Here is a 21,620-nt window from a genome sequence, read left to right as displayed (position 1 = left end):
GCATACTGGGTGTGCTGGAAGATGAAGTGCTTTTAGGACTCTGGAGACTGTTCCGGCCAGTGACCAAAGGGGGAGACAGAGTTCTGACATCAATCTGTTAGCATTAGCCGTCCTATGGGAAATTCCATTATACGAATCGCGGCTTTAGAGGTGCGGATTAAGCATCAACTGTGCATAAAGTATGCAAATCTGTTCCATTGTGTATAAAATTCTGCTGGAATACTTTAACAACGTTTCTACAAAACAATGTGAGATTTCCTTTCAGGTTTCTATGCTCTTCAACCTGCCAGTGCAACATGACTTGTTGACAAACAGGCTGTCTGCTGGTGTGTGCTGTCAGGCTTGACGTGCAGCGAGCCTGGTCAGCGGACGTCCAACTGTTCCCCCGACTTTAATCTCCAGAAATCAATCTTATAACCTTGGTCGACTGCAAAATCAGCACAAAAGCTGAGTCCACTGGAAAATTCTCACAGCTCGGAGAGCAGAGAACATTGATTTCCAAACAAATATCGAGCACACTGCATTTCAAGTAATAAGAAACAGGGGAACACGAAGGTTAGTAGGGCCCTGCCCTGTCTCCATAACGGCCTTCATAATGGCGGCGCTGTTGCGGACTATTGTATTTATATGTCCATTCAGATTAAGAAGCTTCTACCTAATATTTTTCTTCTAAAGTTAGAGTCAAGTCCATGAGAACACCAAATTGACTGTTTACTTTACCATTAAAAATGAAGAATGACGAATGTGGTGGAGGACATAAATAAATAACCACATTAGAACAAATGTCTCCAGTCCAAAAGAGATATTTCTTTTTGAGTAATGATAAATAATGTAGTAGTTTAGGCCCTAAGCAGAATGAGGAGGCAGTCTGTGCATCGCTGCTCTTATTTGCTGTTGTCCTATTTTCTGTGGAGAAAGCTGGAGCTGCTTTACAATGGCTAAGTTCCAGAGGGTTTAACGGGATGAAGAGTGAATGTGACACCTGTTCCTGTCATCATCTACAGGATTAGATGGGAGTTGTTTAACCCTGAAAAGGCTCCACTTTTCTTGTTTCATATTATGAATAAATAAAAAGGTCAACTTTTTCTCAAAAAAAATATTTTTTTCCTATTATCTCAGTAAGTCATCGCTTACAAGTCACTTTGACAGCACCACATCCTGAATTTCTAAAACTTTAGAGGGCCTATATCATGCAAAATCAACTTTTTTGAGCTTTTAAGTGTATTATTATGTTTTTTCCTCACAAAAACAATCCCAAAGTGGTATCTTGATCTTGACTCACATTGTGATGTCACATTATGAGGAACAGCCCCTTCCAGGAAGAGTCTGCGCTCCCAGCTCCGCCCCCAGGCTAACACACACGCCCAATTTCTCTGTGGAGCTAGTGAAGCTAGTTGTTTTATTTTGTATGCACACTATGCACATCCATCTTTGCAATAGTTTGGATGTTTTTTTGTTTTGTGCACAAAATACAGACGAGCTGCCAAGGCAGGCGCAAGGTTGAGGTCATGAAGGAGCGAAAGGCGGAGCCTCAGAGATAGAGTGGTCTTACTTTCAGATCAGAAAATGAGTTTCAACAAAAACTCATATTATATAAAAACTTTGTTCTAGTGGGCCATATATTATCATATAAATGCATATAGTTTACTCTGAAACGCTTGAGTAAAGCATGTTGTAGGTCTTCATTTGTTAATTCACAAAACTGATCAATCAATGTTTGTTTTTTTCCGGTTCAGGGTTACAGCACGACAAAAATTGAAAAATTGATTCATCATTTTTCCTAATGTAATTTTGCACATATTTTAACTTTGATACTTGAGTCTTTATTGCTATGAAGATTTTTGAAACAGCGTTACATCTATTTTACCGATATAGTATTATTTTTTAATCATATAAATGACTTTTATAAGTAACATAATCTGCATATATTTTGAATAACTGATCTGCATTTACCATGTTGATTACTAAAATAGTTATTTTTACATAATAATCAAGTAATTCATCTTTGTCATGTGCTTTATTGATACTTCAGGATTCTTAATTCTGTCTAATAAAAGTTATGAACCGGATATTGATAAATCATGTAATAAAATGGTTACGGTATAACGGGGTGGGATTATATAAATTTGCTTCCTTCCACTCGATTTCAAGCCATATTTATTAATATGTCTAATTATCCTCAGTTTGATACGTCCTTGTATGAATGTGTAACCGATGATTGTATTGTTTTAATGTATTATTCTTTTTTGATTGCTTGAAAAAAACCATTTCAAATCAAAACAAGAGAATGTGTCTGAAACTAAACCAACAGTGTGGCGCACTTTAAATTAATGAGAACAAATTCCTTTTTTGATAATTATATGGTAACTTCAGCCGATTAAAACAGTACAATAGAGATGAATAAATTAAGAATTAAACTAGAAGGAGCTCCATTTCAAGAAGAAAATACAGGGCAGAATGCTATTGCTGAATGAAAATGAAACTTAAAGGGTAATAACTGCCAAAATAAAGAAAGAAAGAAAGAAATGATTAAAGTTGACCATAAAGCACAATAACAAAAAACATATTTGTGTGAAAAATGCTTAAGTGCAAAAACACATCCATAACTAAACTAAAAAAGTGAACAAGAAAAACATTCTGACTTTCAGGCAGTTGTGTTATGGTGTAAAAAAAGAGAAATTGTTTTTTAAAGAATAATAGCTACAAAGTTAAGTGTTTTTATTTATCTATTTTATTTTAAGTTAATTTCAACTTCTGAAGAGCTGTATCCTTTTTTACTTGTTAGTCACTTCATCAGACTTGAGCCGCTTGAAAAACATCTGTGTATGCTTTATCTGAAGCATATTTATTATTTTCTTACTTGCATAGAATCCCTTTTGTACGTTTTATATGTTAAGATTTTCAACTGTATATTTTACTGCTTCTTTGTCTTTAACTGACACTATTTTATTTCTGTTTGTTTTATGTATGCAAAACAAATACTATTTATATTAATCATAATTATATTTATTGGTAATATTATTTTTATACAGGTAAATGTTCCAGATGGAAAAAGGCCAAGACTTGATGCTTTCGGACAATCCCTGTTCAGCTGCTGAACACATAGCTTCCTGAAAGTCATGTGACAAATTGAGTCCATTGTTTTCATTTTCTTGCAGTCCCACCTCTGTTTTAAGATATTGCAGCATTTAAAGGAGTGAATTATGGAGATGTACAGGCCAAAAATGGGGGTTTCTTGCCTGGGGGAAATGTCATACCATGGAGAGCAAAGCCCAGCAGGGCTCCAGACTAACTTTTTTCACTAGGAGCACAGTGGCCCCTAACTGAAAATTTTAGGGGCACAACCAGAAAATTTAGGGGCGCATGCCGTAAATCAACATGCTAACCAAATCTACTAATTTCCACTGTATTACTAATAAATACTTTAATAATAGATGCAGAAATTACAATGTGATGTTTCAAATTCAGTGTCACATTTTATTCTGCAATTTTGAAGATGCACCAAGAAGGTAAACTGACAGCAGCATCGCTGTCATGACAGTACAACTAGTAAAGAAAACGGATGGAAATGTATGTTGGTGACACCAAATAGGTGCAGCCAGGATGCACAATAAGCATGTTTGAGATCACCCAGGTGAACTCAACGCTGCGCAGATCACCTGGTGTGTGACATATATTTTTGTTTTTGCTCCAACATCAACTGTCAATCATCACAAAAATATCAGAGAAAGGGGTGGGAGCAAGGGGCAAACCTACCCGGACACAGCTGAAAACTGAACTGACTGAAAGCTGCCCTACAGACTACAAAACAATGCATTATGGGACATGTGTCCTTATGTTTTTTGTAGTTGAGTGATTAATTAAAATAATTTAAAATACCAATTCATTAAAAAAGGCTACATCCATCACAAAACCTTAAAATAATCATAAAATATATAATAACACAGATCACACAAAGGAGGAGAGGAATATTAAAACTAAATTGAATGTTAAGGACAACTCCAACTTCCTGTTCTCTTTTAGTCTTGCTGCCCCCCCCGGTCTCCCCAACGATCCAGGCGAGGTGCCGGTTCATCTCAAACACATCTATCGTTGCATTTTCCCCACGTATTTTCAGTGTGTCTAAAACTAATGTTGTTTTTGCTCGAGCATGTTTAAAGTTCAAGCCCCGTTAGCTGTCACGCTTGTAGGTGGGGGACATTTATTCTCCTCAGCTGACCCGACTCCCGCGTGACGGGAGCGGTGTGCTGCCGTAACCCGTTTGATGCGCCGCCGTAACCGTAACCAAAATCTAAACCTTCCTCCGGTTCTGTGTGACCCAGAGAAAAGTTCAGCACGGACTACATGTATTTAGAAAATTACGAGTGAATAGATAAAAAGGAAAGTAAGGAACCCCCAAGAGTAATTTACCCCACTTTGATTGGTTAGTCATCTCCGTGCACGACAATGAAAAAGTGTCATTCATTAAAACTGGCGGCCTGCAGTAACATTAAACTTTCATATTAAGGCGGGGGCCGCAAAATATCATCTTGGAGACCGCAAATAGCCCGCGGGCCGCGAGTTTGAGACCCCCGCTGTAGACTCTGGCACTGGTACACCAGCCGCAGGTCGGAAGAACGAGTCAATAGTTCGCTTATTCATAGCTCAGACGCACATATCAGGTTGTGATGATATTTGTCTCCGTTTCCTTCCCACAGATGTTTACGCGCGCTCGATTATCTATAGGCCCCTCCCCCTCCACGCATTTTAGCCACTTACAGTGGCTTTCTCTTTCTTCTCACAAGCAGTGGGCGACTCACAGACGGGCATCACGCGAGTGTGTGCTCGCGTTTCATGAGTATGTGCGCGAGTGTGTGTGTGTCTGCCTGCGTGCGTGTGCGCTCGCGTCTCATTGATTATTTCATTGCTCATTGACGTGCCCCTTCCACGTTTAATGTATAAAAATACGGAGGGTGGGTCAGGCAAATTTACTGGTAGCACATGTGCGACTGGATGTAAAATTCAGTCGCACACTCTCAAATTTTGGTCGCAAAATGCGACCAAATGGTCGCAGTCTGGAGCCCTGCCCAGGTGTCCCACTTTGTGCAGACAGCACAGCATTTTTTTTTATCTTTAATGCACTCGCACATGTCATGTCAGCATTTTATTGGCTCTGCTTTTAAAAGTCAACAATACAATAAATGCGCTTTTCTACGATTCGGTCGACTGTCAGTCAAACTGCAGTAAAGTTCAGTTTGACTTGATACTGTTCCACTGCTTTTAGTAACAAAAGAGTGAGAGGTTATAAAGTCAGAAATTGAGCATGAAGTCTTCTTATTATTCTAAAGTATTAATCTAAATAAAAAAGAGGAGAAAAATCTAATAGCACATTCCCACATTGTTCCAAAACGAATTCTCCATCACAAAGTGGTTAGTTATATCCTTTTTTATATGTAAAAAAGATTTATTCCTCAGATCTGCCGTTTCTCTCTCTGAGCATGGAAACAAAGACAGCAGCGGCTGCTCGGAGGGAAACCCCTGTGCTGCTTTATATCTCAGGCTCTGTTTCATATTGCTGCCTCTAAAATGATCATCCAGGGAGGAAAAATATATTCAGAACTCTGTTCTTGTTAAGTGCAAACATTATTCACCTGAAAAGATCTTTTCCAAAGGCGACGGGCGGTAAAAGAAAAAGTTCATTTACTGAAAGCTTTCCTTGAAGTCACTTCCATAGGACAGAGTAGAGAAGGAAGGATTCACGACGAAACGAAAATATCAGGACATAAAAACGGCACTTTAAATCATAACCAAGGTGACTGGAAATAGCCTGTGAAGAAAATGACTTTGTGTGAAGGTTTTTTTATTTCTCTAAATTGATGAATGGGTTTAATAATCAGGGGGGTCCAGAGGGACTGCTGGATAAAACAACAGGAAGTTGCAGCAAAAGGAGGTTTGCTGCTGACGTTTATCTTGACTCTGAACAGCTTTATCACTGGACACGACAAACTAATGAGAGCTCCTGGGTTAGTAAACTTGCAAAATACAACAGTAATTGGAAGCAATGGTAGAAGAAGCTTCATCTTGGAACTTGTGCATTGAAAAGTGGTGCAAATTTGACTTTTAAATTGGTCCTTTTCCACTCCTAAATTCCTGATAGTAAATAGAAATTGGTAGAAAAACACAAGACACAAAGAGTGACAACCCCCCCCCGACAGGGATAAACCAGTTAGGGGTTAATGGCATACGAAGTGTGCATTATCAAAAATTATACCATAGTCCAGGTGAATACTCGACTCTGATTGGCTGCAGGGTGTGCATTAAAAAGTGATAACACTCGGTAATAACCACAAGCCCCAAAAAGAAGTTCCGGTTACTTCTCTTAAATCTTCTATATCACTGCGCCGGCCTCTTTCAGACAACCTTTAGCTTTATCATCTGGACAAAAACAACCGGTAGGAGGTGAACTTTCTATCTGAACTGATGCTTTATTTAACCCATCAGGATGATCAGCATAAATATATATCGCTTTTTCATGTTACCATGACAAGGCGCCGCACTATGTAACAAATAGTCCACTTTTCGTGAAAAAACGATCAAAATTGGAAAAAAAAAATCAAGGATAAAGGTCTCAAAACTGGTTAATATTTATTTATTTTGTAAGTGATCATGGTATAAGCGGAAGCCTGAAAAGTCCGACGCGACAGCGTGCGTGATAATGCACACTTTGTCGGCCATTAACCCTTACTTAACGCACGGCATAGAAGCCTGGACCGTCCAACGCTTGTTTTAGATATTAATAAACGTTTGATCCGTTTTTGTTACTTTTAGTCTGTTTTTTCTTTTCACCTCTTGCCGCTTGTTTTTGCCCAGATGATGAAGCTATAGTTTCTTTTAAAGAAGCCAGCCTAGTGATACAGAATGTGACCAGAACTTCTTGTTTTGGTGTGCATTCTTACATTATTATTGGAACAAATTCTGGTTTACTTCAAGCGGACCAAATGTGTCCAGTCTGAAAATACCCAAAGTGTCTCAAGGTTAGAATTCAAATTACAGGAATTTTTAACTATAGTGAGCCAAAAGTACATCTCACCATCTTTAAAATTCTTACCTCTTGTATAAATCCATATGCAATATTGAAAACATGCTTTTAATAGTATTCATACTTAGAGAATGGTAATATGGCATATGTACTTTAAAAGTTATATCATCTATGTTAAATAAAAAAAAGGATGACAGGACGCAGGAAGGATAGTCCTCAGCTGAAGCCACATAATTCCCACAATACACCCCTCAATTAAGAACAGTCTCTTTGCCACATCCATTGCAAGAAGGATTTCTTTATTGGTTTATACCCGCTCAAATTCAGCAGTCATCAATACATTTTTATGATGCTCCAAGGATCGTCCGGACAGCGCCTTTAATCAAGCTGTCGGGTGAAGAGACGAGTCCAGATTCAACAATACTTGTGTCACCTTGAATTACTGTGTCGTAAGACACACAACCACTGAATAATTGATGGTTTGTGAGGAAAACAGAATTGATAAACACAAGTAATCTGTCAGGGAATTTTGCAGAAAGTCAATATTGCAGTATTTGCTTCAGAACTGGCAATGGAGAGACAGCCGTCTCTTTGGGGAAATAACGGTTTTCTACAAGACCTTCAGCCTGTGTTCTAGGTGGTAGGTAAAAATAATGTCATCATACATATGAAGGTGATCAAGCAAGCGCATTACAGCCTGTTGCCGCCACAACATCAGCCATGTGGGCTGAATTTGTCATAGCCCTTGGGAGGTGGATCCTGTGTTTCCTCCCAGTCTGTGACATCCTGATTTATCGCATGCTGTGTATAACACATAACAGCGCTTGGAGGCCTTTTCACTGAATGCTGTACTCCACCTGGACTAACCAGTGATGAAAAATGACAGTCCAAGTATGAAGCCCATGAGGACTTTTCCATGATGGCTGCTTGCAGGAGACCTAAACTGAGCAGATGGGGGATGCCAATTAAGTTCTCCTTTAGCTGAAGGTTTTAAACACTCATACTACATAAATATGTTAATGTTTTATTTAAAACAGAATGTATTGTTTTATTTTTTTATAACTTCTTGAATATTTTATAAAAAAGTTTGAATAATTGGAAAATGGTTACCCTTCCTTTGCTTAGCCTGCTGGGGATAACCTCCATGAAGACACCAACTTATGTTTCTGTTAAGGTGTCGTGGGTCCCACCAGGGAATGATTGGGCAGAGGCGCCAAGGTGAAAGTATTCTTGACTTTAATGCAAGAATAGAGCACACCAATTGCTCCACAAAGGTTAACCAACATAGACTTCTCCAATCCAACACTCCAAATTCTCCTCTCAGACTCTCCAACTTCTCCACTCAGACTCCCACACTGACAGCTGTATCTGGTTCTCTTTTAAGTGGTAAGCCCCTCCTCCTGGGCGTTGCTCTCCATCAGTCCAAAGAGAAAACAGGGAGAAGTGTTTGCATTGTTCAACAACATAAATAAACATACAGAAATAAACAGTTTCATTCAACTAAACATTCTGTGTCGTGTACAGAAAAATAACAATAATCATCAATAAAAATAAATACAAACAGTGACCGATGCGTCACATGACCCAGGGTGTCCATGACCACTTCCGGGTTACCGGGTTACTTCCGGGTAAACAAACCAACGTTAATGTTGGCGTCGTGTGTGCTTCGTGTTAATGTATGCATGGGGATGGTGAGTCGGCAACCTAGTGTGCACCCAGGGCTACCTGCAGAGGGATAGGGACGGAATGAAAAGGGTAAGCTGATGTAAATGACGTGTTACCGGGTCCGAGCGTGCGCGTCTATGCGCACGTGTGTATGTGTGCGAGCGTGTGTGCATGCGTGTGCGCCTGCAGCGGCAGCTGACGGTTCTACACCGTCACATCATCCCCCTCCTCTGGGAGATTGGCGATGTGCGGCAATCTGGACAGGAAATCTGCCACTATGTTTTGTTTTCCGGGACGGTGACGTACGTTAAATTTGTACGGCTGAAGCGCCAGATACCAGCGCGTAAGCCGGCTGTGGTGGTCCTTCATGGTATTTATCCATGTCAGGGCCCTGTGGTCTGTCTCAAGGTCGAATTCTCTGCCAAGTAAGTAGTACCTCAAGCTATCCAACGCCCACTTAATGGCAAGTCCTTCCTTCTCCACAGTGGAGTACCTTGTCTCTCTCGGCTGCAGTTTCCGACTGAGGTACAGGACTGGTCGCTCTTCACCTGGGTCTCCCTGAGCCAGGACAGCACCAAGTCCGACTGCTGAGGCATCCACTTGGACGAGGAACCTTTGATCAAAGTTAGGACTCTTGAGAACAGGACAGGAACACAATTTATTTTTCAATGCTTGGAAAGCCTGTTCACACTCATCTGTCCAGGTCACGGGGTTTTTCTGCCTCTTCTCAGTAAGGGCAGTGAGAGGAGGTGCCATGGTGGCGAACTGATGGACAAACCGCCGGTACCATCCAGCTAACCCCAGGAAGGAGCGTACCTCTTTCTTGGTGCGTGGTCGAGGGCAATTGCGGATAACTTCAACTTTATCCACCTGCGGACGCACCTCACCACCTCCCAGCAGGTACCCCAGGTAACGAGTTTCCTTCCGGGCCCACTCACACTTGCTCACGTTTAAGGTCAGGCCTGCATTTTGTAGTTTCCTCAGGACCAGACGCAGGTGATCTAGGTGTTGCTCCCAGCTGTGACTGTAGATCACCACGTCATCCAAATAGGCTGCACTACAGTGGTTACATCCCTGCAGCACCCTGTCCATCAGCCGTTGGAACGTGGCTGGTGCTCCATGCAGACCAAAAGGCATAACTGTAAACTGAAACAGTCCAGCAGGTGTTTTGAACGCCGTGTATGGTCGACAGGTGTTGCTGAGAGGTACTTGCCAGTAACCCTTGCATAGGTCAAGAGTGGTGATGAAATTAGCAGCCCCGATCTTCTCCAGCAGGTCGTCAATCCTCGGCATTGGATATGCGTCGAACTCCGAAACGGCGTTCAGTTTCCTGAAGTCGATGCATATCCGCAGTGAGTCGTCTTTTTTGGGAACGATCACCACCGGACTGCTCCACTCTGAGTTGGACGGCTCGATGACACCTAGCTCCAGCATCTTCCTCACCTCATCGTTCAGCCTTCCCCCCAACTTCTGTGGTACCCGATAAGGCCGTTGCCGGATTGGTCGTCCATCTTTGAGCCGTATGGAATGGCTAATGAGTGTAGTTCTTCCTGGCTGTGCAGAAAAAAGAGATGGCGTTTCACGAAATAAGTCCATTATCTGTGTAGTCTGTTCCGGAGGTAAATGTGACAGAGACGGAGGGGTTGAGTGAGTCAGTGCTCCCAGATCAGAGTCCAAGTCTTCCTCAGTCTTCACAGCTCTGACTAGCAAAGACTTCTCTGTTGGATGGTTAGCACCTTCCTTCCACTCTTTAAGTAGATTCACGTGGTATGTCTGCTTTTCTTGCTTTTTGTCAGGATGGTGCACCTCATAGGTGACAGGTCCCATCCTGCGGAGAATGGTGTATGGCCCTTGCCACTTTGCCAGTAGTTTGCTGGTACAAGAGGGAAGAAGTAGCAGAACCTTCTGACCTGGTAGGAGTTCACGGTGACGGGCCTGCTGGTCGTACCACGTCTTCCGACTCCTTTGGGCCTCTCGTTGGTTGACTTCTGCCTCTTCCCTGTACTTTGCCAACCGTTCTCTCATCTCCAGGACAAACTGGATCACACCCCTTTCTGAGGTCTTTGTGGATTTGGCCTCCCAGCTCTTCTTGAGGAGATCCAGTGGGCCTTGGACATCCCAGCCATAGAGGAGTTCGAATGGTGAGAAGCCTGTTGAAGCTTGTGGGACTTCCCTATAAGCAAACAACAGGAATGGTAGCCAACGATCCCAGTCCTTCCCTGTGTCACTCACGAACTTCTGCAGCATCCTCTTCAGGGTCTGGTTGAAACGTTCCACCAAGCCATTGGTCTGTGGGTGGTACGGTGTCGCCTTGATGGCAGTGATGCCAAGCTGCTGTTGGAACAGTTTCATCAACCGAGAGGTGAAGTTGGTTCCTTGGTCTGTCAGAATTTCATCCGGTATTCCTACTCTGGAGAAAAACTGAATTAACGCTCTCATGACTGCAGGAGCTGTAATGGTGCGCAGGGGAAAAGCTTCTGGGAACCGTGTAGCATAATCACAGACCACCAGGATGTATTCGTGACCGCTACTGCTCTTAGGTAAAGGTCCAACAATGTCCATGGCTATTCTCCTGAATGGAGTAGAAATTATAGGAAGTGGGTGTAGTAATGCTCTGTCAGACTTGTGTGTTATTGCAGTTTTCTGGCAGGTAGGACATGTTGCACAGTACGTCTGAATGTCAGTGTACATTGATGGCCAGAAAAAACGTGAACTAACCCGCAGATAGGTTTTGTGACGACCCAGGTGACCCGCCCATGGGAGTGTGTGCGCTAATTGGATGACGAGTGGCCTGCAGGTGGTTGGAAGAACTAACCGTAGGTGTTCACCTTCAGCTGCATACAGAACATCATCAGCAACAATAAACCGCACATTCCCCAAACATTTGTCACTCTCTGTTGTCACCTTGGCAAACAATGGTTTTAAAGTTTGGTCTTCTTTCTGCAACGCCGAAATGTCAGCTGGTATGTCAAATGTTTCTGCTGTTGTTGTGATCTCAGGATCCAGCAACTTAAGTTTTTTCTCAAACCGTCTTTGACGACGGGATTTTCTGGGCATTTCTTTGCCTCCATCAAAGAAATCGTCATCCAAACGTGGAAGACCTTGCATTCCCGCTTTAGCCTGAGCTCTAGTTAGCACAGGTGCTGAGACAGTAACAGCTAGCTCATCATTAGCTTTAGCTGTTTCAGTAGCCTCATTTAATAAGTCCCCCAACATAGGTAAATCATACCCCAAAATTAAATCAACAGGTAGGTTCTCTACCACCCCGACAGTCAAAAGATAGGATTGTTCATTTATGGTCACTGTTACATCCGCTTTTGGGTACAAATGTTGGTCGCCATGAACACACACAACACTTGTTTGCCTGCTATAATCAAGTCCACCAAAAGGGATTAAACTCTGTTTGACCAGAGAAAAAAAACTGCCCGTGTCCAACATAGCAGTAACCTGCTGTCCGTTCACAGTCACCTGTTTAAGTGGCTGGAAAGTGTCTTTGTCCATGTGCACAGGCCCTGCTCCTGTGACAGTCTCTGGCCTGGGTGCGTAGCAAGCACCTGTGAATTTAGTCTTGCGGATTGGACATACGGAGGCTTTGTGACCAATCTGCTGGCAATAGAAACACACAAGGTCCTTACCCGCCGCTCGCTGGTTAGGTGCTGGGTTGGTACCTTGCGTTGCCTGATGGAAGTCTCTCCGTGCAGGTCTCAGTGGAGCGGTTTGAATGGGAAGACGCTGATCCCCACCCGACGGCCGTGCAGACGCTCCTCGTCGAGCGTTGAGATACTGCAGCGCAAGCCGGGCAGCGGTGAGGCCATCCTCCGGGTCGTGCTCCTTCACCCACGTCCTCACGTCAGCTGGAAGCACACGCAGCAGCTGCTCCAGGATGACGATCTCCCCGATCTGCTCCTTGCTGTGTTGCTCTGGGCGGATCCAGCGACGGTAGAGGCCCTTCAGGCGGTGGTATGTCTCAGTCGGATTCTCCCCAGATGGCACCACAGTAGACCGGAACTGCTGACGGTAAGTCTCTGGCGAGATGTCAAATTTTACCAGGAGTACGTCTTTCAGGTCCTTGTAGATGTGGGCTTGCTGCTCGTCCATTGCTGTGTAGGCCTCCAACGCCTTTCCGGACAGCAGTGGCACCAGGCGACATGCCCACTCAGTCTCTGGCCATCTCCACGTCCTGGCAATCCGTTCAAAACGTAGCAGGTAATTTTCAATGTCCTCACCTGTCTGATATGGAGGGACCTTTGGCTCCATGTAAGGTCTCCAATCAGGTGGCTGTAAACTGACTCTGCTCTGTGGTTGATCTGACCAGCTGGAGTCCTCCTGTGCCACTGGATGCCGTCGACGGGACGTTGCAGCTGGTGTTGGCAGATCCAACCTTGGGCTACTCACTGCGGCTGAGCTTGGTCCAGCGGCTTTGGGACTGATGTTACGCCGCCGACCAGAATGGTGCTCTGCCCTGGAAAAAGAGGCTTCCAAACCTTGGAGGGCAGCGATGAATCTGTCCTCCCGCTGCTGCTGTCCACGGAGGAAGTCTCCCATCATAGCCGCCAAGTCACCTTCTGGGCCTTTGGTCAGGCCTGGAGAACCACCAGAGGCACCAGGATCTACAGGATCTACCACCTCCTCCTCAGAGGATGAATTGGACAACAGAGGGACTGCATCCGATGTTGGTTCCATCTCCTCCTTCTGGGAACGCAGACCTCTGTGTCTCACCTTTTTGCGGCCAGCCATCTGCTTATCCCACTTCTGACACCAACTGTCGTGGGTCCCACCAGGGAATGATTGGGCAGAGGCGCCAAGGTGAAAGTATTCTTGACTTTAATGCAAGAATAGAGCACACCAATTGCTCCACAAAGGTTAACCAACATAGACTTCTCCAATCCAACACTCCAAATTCTCCTCTCAGACTCTCCAACTTCTCCACTCAGACTCCCACACTGACAGCTGTATCTGGTTCTCTTTTAAGTGGTAAGCCCCTCCTCCTGGGCGTTGCTCTCCATCAGTCCAAAGAGAAAACAGGGAGAAGTGTTTGCATTGTTCAACAACATAAATAAACATACAGAAATAAACAGTTTCATTCAACTAAACATTCTGTGTCGTGTACAGAAAAATAACAATAATCATCAATAAAAATAAATACAAACAGTGACCGATGCGTCACATGACCCAGGGTGTCCATGACCACTTCCGGGTTACCGGGTTACTTCCGGGTAAACAAACCAACGTTAATGTTGGCGTCGTGTGTGCTTCGTGTTAATGTATGCATGGGGATGGTGAGTCGGCAACCTAGTGTGCACCCAGGGCTACCTGCAGAGGGATAGGGACGGAATGAAAAGGGTAAGCTGATGTAAATGACGTGTTACCGGGTCCGAGCGTGCGCGTCTATGTGCACGTGTGTATGTGTGCGAGCGTGTGTGCATGCGTGTGCGCCTGCAGCGGCAGCTGACGGTTCTACACCGTCACATAAGGGTTTGAATCTATAAGAGTTTCTACTGTGAAATATAAGTTAGTTACACTACTTTTGCTGTGAGATTGGCACAAAATGGCAAATTTTGCACAGTTCAAACTTGTTTTGTTGTCACTGATGCCATGTAGAACACAGGACTCAAAAGTCCAATATTAAACTGATATAAACTATCATTCCTGTCCTTTTTTCCACAGTGGGTTTACTGAATTAGCAGGCTACTCTATAAATATATAAACAAAGCCTAAAGTGGAATTTTCTACACCTTGATCAACAATGTTCCAAAAATGGCTGCTTGAGCTAAAACTACAAATAATAATAATAATAAATATTAACAATGATAAATGCCTCTCTGGAAACGGGTTACGTGCCACAGTCTTTTAAATATGCAGTTGTTAAACCTCTTCTGAAAAAGCCCAGTTTGGATCCTAGCATCTTGGCCAACTATAGACCGATATCAAACCTGCCCTTTATTTCTAAAATCCTAGAAAGAGTTGTAGTTAAGCAGCTTTACTGCCACCTACAGGACAACAGCCACTTTGAAGACTTTCAGTCGGGGTTTAGACCTCACCACAGTACGGAAACTGCACTAGTTAGAGTCTCTAATGACTTGTTATTGGCCTCAGAAAAGGGACTACTTTCTATTCTGGTCCTGTTGGACCTCAGTGCTGCCTTTGACACTATCGACCACGGTATTTTACTCCATAGATTAGAGCAGGACATAGGGATCAGAGGATCTGCTCTCCAGTGGTTTAAATCCTATCTGTCTGATAGGTATCAGTTCGTTAATGTAAATGGCCATTCCTCTCAGTGCACTCGAGTCAACTATGGAGTCCCACAGGGCTCAGTCTTGGGACCGATCCTGTTTACGCTTTATATGTTACCCCTAGGAAGCATAATCAGGAAACACAGCATTAATTTTCATTGTTATGCCGACGATACGCAGTTGTATTTATCCATGAAGCCTGACCAGAATGACCAGATAGAGAAACTGAACGCCTGCATCAGTGACATCAAGACCTGGATGACAATTAATTACCTCCTCTTGAACCCAGAAAAAACTGAGGTCATTATACTTGGTCCTAAAAACCTCAGAGATGCTCTGTCTGCTCAGATAGTCTCCCTGGATGGTATAAGTATAGCCCCCAATTCCACAGTTAGAAACCTTGGGGTTTTACTTGACCAGGATTTATCATTTAAGGCTCACATATCTCAGGCATGTAGAACTGCCTTTTTTCACCTGCGGAATATTGCTAAGATCAGAAATATACTTTCTAAGAGTGATGCTGAAAAACTCATCCATGCATTTGTTACGTCGAGGCTGGATTACTGTAACTCCTTGTTAGCAGCGTGTCCTAAGAGTTCCTTAAGAAGTCTCCAGCTTGTTCAGAACGCAGCTGCTAGATTGTTAGCTGGAACCAGCAGAAGAGATCACATCACTCCTGTGTTAGTTTCGCTCCATTGGCTCCCAGTTGATTCTAGAATTAAGTTCAAGATCCTCCTGTTAACCTATAAGGCCTTACATGGAATGGCCCCGTCCTATATTAAGGACCTCATAGTCCCTTACCAACCAATCAGAACACTTCGCTCGCAAAATGCAGGACTGCATTCTGGCTGTGGATCCTGCCTCTGGCTCATCTCTGGCTCGTCTCTGCTCTGTACCTGACCGAGTACCTCGTCTCTGCTCCTGCTCCTACACCTGGCTGTGGTTCCTGTCTCCGGCTCGACTCGCGCCTTTGACTGTCCCGATAACCACGGCTGGATGAAGCTCGTCTGCTGGACTTTTATATATGTAGTTGTAGATTTAGATAAGTTAATTCTTCTCTAAGATTTCTGGTAAATCGCCTGTCCGTCCTGGGGGAGGATCCCTCCTTCATGTGGACACCCCTGAGGTTTCTTCGTTTTTTCCGGAATCCGGTTTTTTTGGGAGTTTTTCCTTACCGCGAAGGGGGGTCTAAGGGCAGGGATGCCAGTATAGCTTAGTCAGTTTGTTAGTTCATTTTAGTATTTTTCTATTGAACTCTTTGTATTCGTGATCCTTTTGATTTCATGTTTTACTTCGAAGCCCATCGAGACGACTGTTGTTGTGATTTTGGGCTATACAAATAAAATTGAATTGAATTGAATTAAATAAACAAAAAAACTAATAATACACAAACAATAGCTTAAAATAAATAGTCAATGAAATAAAAATATGAAAATTGAAAAGGTTGTAGTAATAAATACAAAATAAAGCAAAGAACCTCCGTTTTTTTTTTCTTTCAGAGATCTTTCTTTTTTTCTCTTTCTCTTTTGGGGAACTTTCCGTTTAACCAGTCTGTAGTAGTTGTTTACCTTTTCTTTCAGGGGTCATCACAGCGAATCAGCTTATAGAAATTCACACAGGTGGTTTGGCATAGATTTTTAAAACTCAGATGCCCTTCATGACATAACGCTGTTACATCTGGGCTGGCACAGGGGACCCAGGCGTGAACCAGCCTATAGTAGTCTCTGATAAAAATCATGTTTTTGATGTTTTTAACACATTTTTGTGGCATTTTTCTCATGATGGAGGACATATGGAAAGAAAATTAGGCTTAAAATTGTGTTTTAGTATTCCTTTATTGAAATCACTGTGAATCAGTAACAGTGCAATACAATTATCGCAAAAGTCGACGAAAATTGCAATAAAAGGTACCTTAAACGTGCCAAAACGATCTTATTGCTGCTTGAAGTATACAACGAATGAGATAAATCCATATATGCTTTTGACCAATCAGATGGACGCCTTACATTGTTTAATAATCCAATAGAGCTCTTTTATGTTAGATGTTTGCCTCCTCTGTAGACGAGGGTCATTTGGAGAATAATTTTTGAACTATTGCAATGAAATGAAAATTATGTTTTTGGTTGTTTTGCTATTTGTTTATATACCGAAAATTATAGCGTCATCGCAATATTGATCACTAATATCGCATATCACAAGTTTTCCTCATATGGTGCAGCCCTTGTCCTTGGAGTCACTGCAACTTAAAATGAATCCTGCCTTCCGTGTATTCCAAAGGTGTGTTTGGTTTCAGGCACCCTTCACCGTCCATCTCCTTCACAGCAGGTCTCCTCCAGCCACCTCCTGTGTGACAGCACGGCTGTTCAATCTGTTGCCCCTCTAACTTGCACTGTCAGAGCTCAATTAAAGGGAAAGTCGATGAAAAGCGACGGGGCTGGCCGTCCTCATTTAGAGGACAACAAGTGGAAGACTGGCAGAGGATCCCCGACACTGTGGAAGCCTAATGAATTGGTGCACGCTCCTACACTGTGGAAAAGGAACAGTGTCAATGGATAGAAAGGTGAATCCTATCAGAGAGCTTACTTCAGCACATATACATGCTGAATTATCATCACCTTTTATGGCTTCACTTTGCCTTTCCTCAAGGACCACAAACATATAGGAGAACAAAGATCTCCCAGCTGAGACGTAACCTTCATGGATGCTACATGTGCATGAAGGTTAGAGTCATAATCTGACAGGTCTGGCAAAAAAAAACAAAAAAAAGAGCCGCAGCTGCTAATCCATCTAACAGGCCCATCAATCTTCACTCGCAACAATGAATTTTTAGTTGCAAGTGATTCGATCTGCACTTCAGCTCAGGTGGAATGAGAGGTGCAGAGGCCAGACGTACATATCTGAAACAAATGAGTCAGTGCGGCGTCTAACGAGCAGCCTCCAGAAGCAAACAGCTTCCCTGCTCTGCATGAAGGTTCAGCTCTTTGTTTTCCAAGAAAATGCATCAGGGGGCTTTCCAAAAAGGGAACCAAAATAAAGGTATTCTTTAAAAGAAAAAACACAAATCAGTTTACTGAGCTGCTGCTGTTCTGTTTAATAAATTATGGGGGTTTTTTTCTGCAGCACCTTGAATTTTTTACAGTCTAAAGTAAAACTGATCATCTGGTCGACAATTTAAAATGTCTCAACATGAATAAGACACATCTTAAAGTCCCAAATCCCAGCTCATCTATTGTTTAAGTGTTCTGCAAGGATATGCGATCCAGATGTGTAAGGTAAAGTTTATAACCTGGATCTTTTATGGATTCTGCATCTTTATTAGCTCCAAATGATTCATTGAATCTGTGACATAACTGCAGTAATAAAAATGTTTTAATTGCAAGGCTGTAATTATGTTCTGGTCACAACAACATGGATAATGAATACTGAATACGCAGTTTTTAAATGTTGCTTTTCTTTTGAATCTGTGGGAATAAAACGTAGCACCAAAGACTCAGCACTGCACTGGTCACATGGTCACACAGAAATCAACCGTTCTGCACTCCTGCGGTCAATTCAAGGCTGACAATCAAACATCTTTGTTTAAGGACCAGAGGAGAGTAAAGCCCACAGTAGCTCGGAAAAAAAAAAATATCCTAAGAGTGCTTAAACCTTAAAAACAACTCACAAACTTCTGTGATTAAAATAATGTTTTTTTTTCTGTCTAAAGTAGTTCTACAAGCAAACAAATCATTGAATGTTCCTGTTTTCTAACACAATGCCTCTTATTTTATCCTAGTTTTATTTAAAGATCTAATAAAAGTGTCAATTTTAAAGGAGGACTTTTTCTTTCATTTGAAACAGCTAGATTTTATTACCATATCATGTCTAAGGGGGTGCAATGAGCTTCATCCAGGTAAGACCCTTCTTGCTACTGCCTAACTAAAGCTGTGTCTGAATCCGAGGTTGCGTTCTTCCTGGGCTGCATTTGTAGGCCGCTCACGTCACAGCGCTGCGACCAGCGCTGTCCAAATTCAACGACTCCTTCAAATGCGGCCAACAGATATCCTTCTATGCTGTCCATATCCCAACATGCATTGCGGCCGAACCCGGAGATTTTCTGACAACAATGGAGGACTGTGATGGGATGCGGAGTTCAAGATATTTACACCTTTTTATAATTACACCTCTAAGATTAAAAATGGGATCAAATAAGCAAAGAATTTTTTGAGCTACATGCCTGGCCGGGTCACTACTCCTCTCTGTTTGGGACTCACGGTTGCTAGGCGACAACACATTCACCCCTCGAATTTGGACAGAGCCTATGTAGACCCAAATCTGGGTACCCCTGTGCCGGTCCCCAGCCCGGAAAAAATATAGGGTTGTGTCAGGAAGGGCATCCGGCAACAAAATCTCTGCCAAAGCCCCTGTGCGAATCGGTGAACGCTGATTTGCTGTGGCGACCCCTGAAGGTATTTGCCGAAAGATTAGCAAGGTTTTATAAAATAAAAATAAAAAATAAAAATAAAAAAAAAGGATTCTAGAAATCAGTAGTTGAAGAGATTCTGTTAGGATTTAGTCCATGATTCATTCTGAAGGATCACAGTGATAAGAGAATTCTAGTAATTAATATTTAAAAAAAAAAGGTTGTTTCAGAATAGTAACAAGGCAATCAAACCTGCTGGATCCCACCTCCATAAAAAGCAAAGACCACCTCCCTGCCTCTGGTGTTCCCAGCAGCTGTAATTTGTCTCGAGAACTAAAACTCACAAACTCTCCACTGCTTATTTTTGTTCACATTTCATAATTTCATGTCAAACTAGGAGGACAGAACAAAACATTTAAATTAACAGGAAATGTGGTTCTCTGTGTGAAACAGTAAAAATAAAAGCATTTGTTTTAAGTAGAATTAAAAAAAACTCTCCAAACCAGTGTAAGGATTCAGTGGTTTTGTTCTTGGTCGTGTTTTTGGTTTTCTTTGTCAGTCACTCCACCTTCAGGTTCATGATCCACAGCTGTCTTCAGTTCAGTTAATTACCCTCAGCCTATTTAAGTGTCTTGGTTTCTGTTCTTCCTTGTCAGGTCATCTGCTCTGTTGTGTCACAGTTTTGTTTCTCCTCATAGTTTTGTCATGTTTCAGTTTGTCTATTAAATGTTTTAGTTCCTGTCACCAAGCTTGGGTCCTCCACCACCAGTTCGTGACAACCAGGTAGAATTATTTATGTATTTAAAATAAACGGCACTATATATATATATATATATATATATATATATATATATATATATATATATATATATATATATAAAAGTTTTTGTACTGTTATTCTGCAGGACTAATTATTTGGCCAACCACAAAATGCAAAAATGTGCATTAATTTATGAATAATCAAAAACAGTACATAATGAAACTGAATTTGAGGATCTTGATTGGACACATCAACTCACCGTTTGCTGATAAACGGTTGTCCACCTCAGAGTATCCGTGGCTCAGAGCCGCATGAAGTTGAAGGTAAAGTCCCGCATATTTTAAAATCCCCACTATCAGCCCCGAAGCGCCCATTGCCTCAGTCCGTGTTTGATGCGGCGCCGTGGAACAGTCTCCTCAGACGAAGAGCATGAGCAGCGCAGAGCAGCCACGGCGGGAACGCAGGCGGACCCGGACTACTGCCGACGCGGTCTCTCTCGCCTGCTGGGCAGGCGGTGATGCGGTCAGAGGCGGAGGAAACAGGTGCGACATACGAGTCAGGAGGCGGATGGATTTAAGGGAATTTTGATAACGTGTATATATATATATATATATATATATATATATATATATATATATATATATATATATATATATATATATATATATATATATATATATATATATATATATATATATATATATATATATATATATATATATATATATATATATATATATATATATATGTATATGGTTTTGTTCTAATGATGCATTAAACATAGGCTATTTTAGAATAATTTCATCATCTATATGTCTAAACCACAGACATATAAATTCCAGGCTGATGGTTAATGATGATTACAATATCAGTGGGAGGGGCGAATAGGAGTATTTGCTCCGCCCACCTTTGCAATGTGTAAATGAACCGCCAATCAAAAAGACACCCATTCCATAAATGCCATATTTAAGTTTAATATAATCAAAATGTCTCATTAAAATCTTTTACCACCATACAATTGTCATAAATAAAAAGGAAGCAAAGAACGTCTGACTTCAACATAGGAGTCAATGGAAATATACTACCTTCTGCCACCAACCTCTAGTGGTCTTTTAGGGAACTGCAACATTTAGTGTAAAGGAATCAAACATCAGGATTTTTTTAATTTTGGGTTCGGATCTAAATGTGAGTATTTTTTTTTATTTGTTCCTATTATGTGTGTTGCCCTCAAAGATATTTTTTATTTGCAAGGCATGTTAGGTTTATGAAAGTGTTAACTTGGAACTTTAAGTGCACTTGATGTTTTCAGGAGTGCCCTTTTGTAGGGAGGCATGCTGTGAAGCTGAGAAGCATCTGCAGGCTGCTTTCAGATGACATTTTTCAAACTCGCATAAGCTATTTTCAATTTATATGCAGTTTGTTTAAAGAATATGGTTAATTTAAGCAGGAGATGACCGAATAGATATAAACCTCATTTGAACTCAGAGATAATATTTTACAGAATAATGCATTTGCTTGTGTGTTCGCAGGTTTCTATTC

At 42.1% G+C, this 21,620-nt stretch overlaps 1 protein-coding gene and 1 long non-coding RNA gene across 2 annotated transcripts in view; one reads left to right on the top strand and one right to left on the bottom strand.

The window, feature by feature from the left end:
• Nucleotides 1-20,594, bottom strand: part of vstm2lb (V-set and transmembrane domain containing 2 like b) — a 93,794-nt gene extending 73,200 nt beyond the window's left edge. The window contains exon 1 of the mRNA XM_078947737.1: nt 20,341-20,594. Within this exon, the coding sequence (XP_078803863.1) occupies nt 20,341-20,455 (115 nt within the window). The 5' untranslated portion in view covers nt 20,456-20,594. The remainder of the gene's footprint in view (nt 1-20,340) is intronic.
• Nucleotides 9,387-10,854, top strand: LOC144992221 (uncharacterized). The gene is made up of 3 exons (XR_013656100.1): nt 9,387-9,592; nt 10,480-10,596; nt 10,715-10,854. It is a non-coding gene; the product is annotated as an uncharacterized LOC144992221 (long non-coding RNA).
• Nucleotides 20,595-21,620: the final 1,026 nt, after the last annotated feature.

Source organism: Oryzias latipes, chromosome 5 (assembly GCF_053564925.1).
Source record: "Oryzias latipes strain Hd-rR chromosome 5, Olatipes_Hd-rR_3.1".
NCBI classification, from domain to species: domain Eukaryota; kingdom Metazoa; phylum Chordata; class Actinopteri; order Beloniformes; family Adrianichthyidae; genus Oryzias; species Oryzias latipes.
Note: the sequence above shows the minus strand (reverse complement) of the source record. Positions and strands in the feature narration are given on the sequence as shown.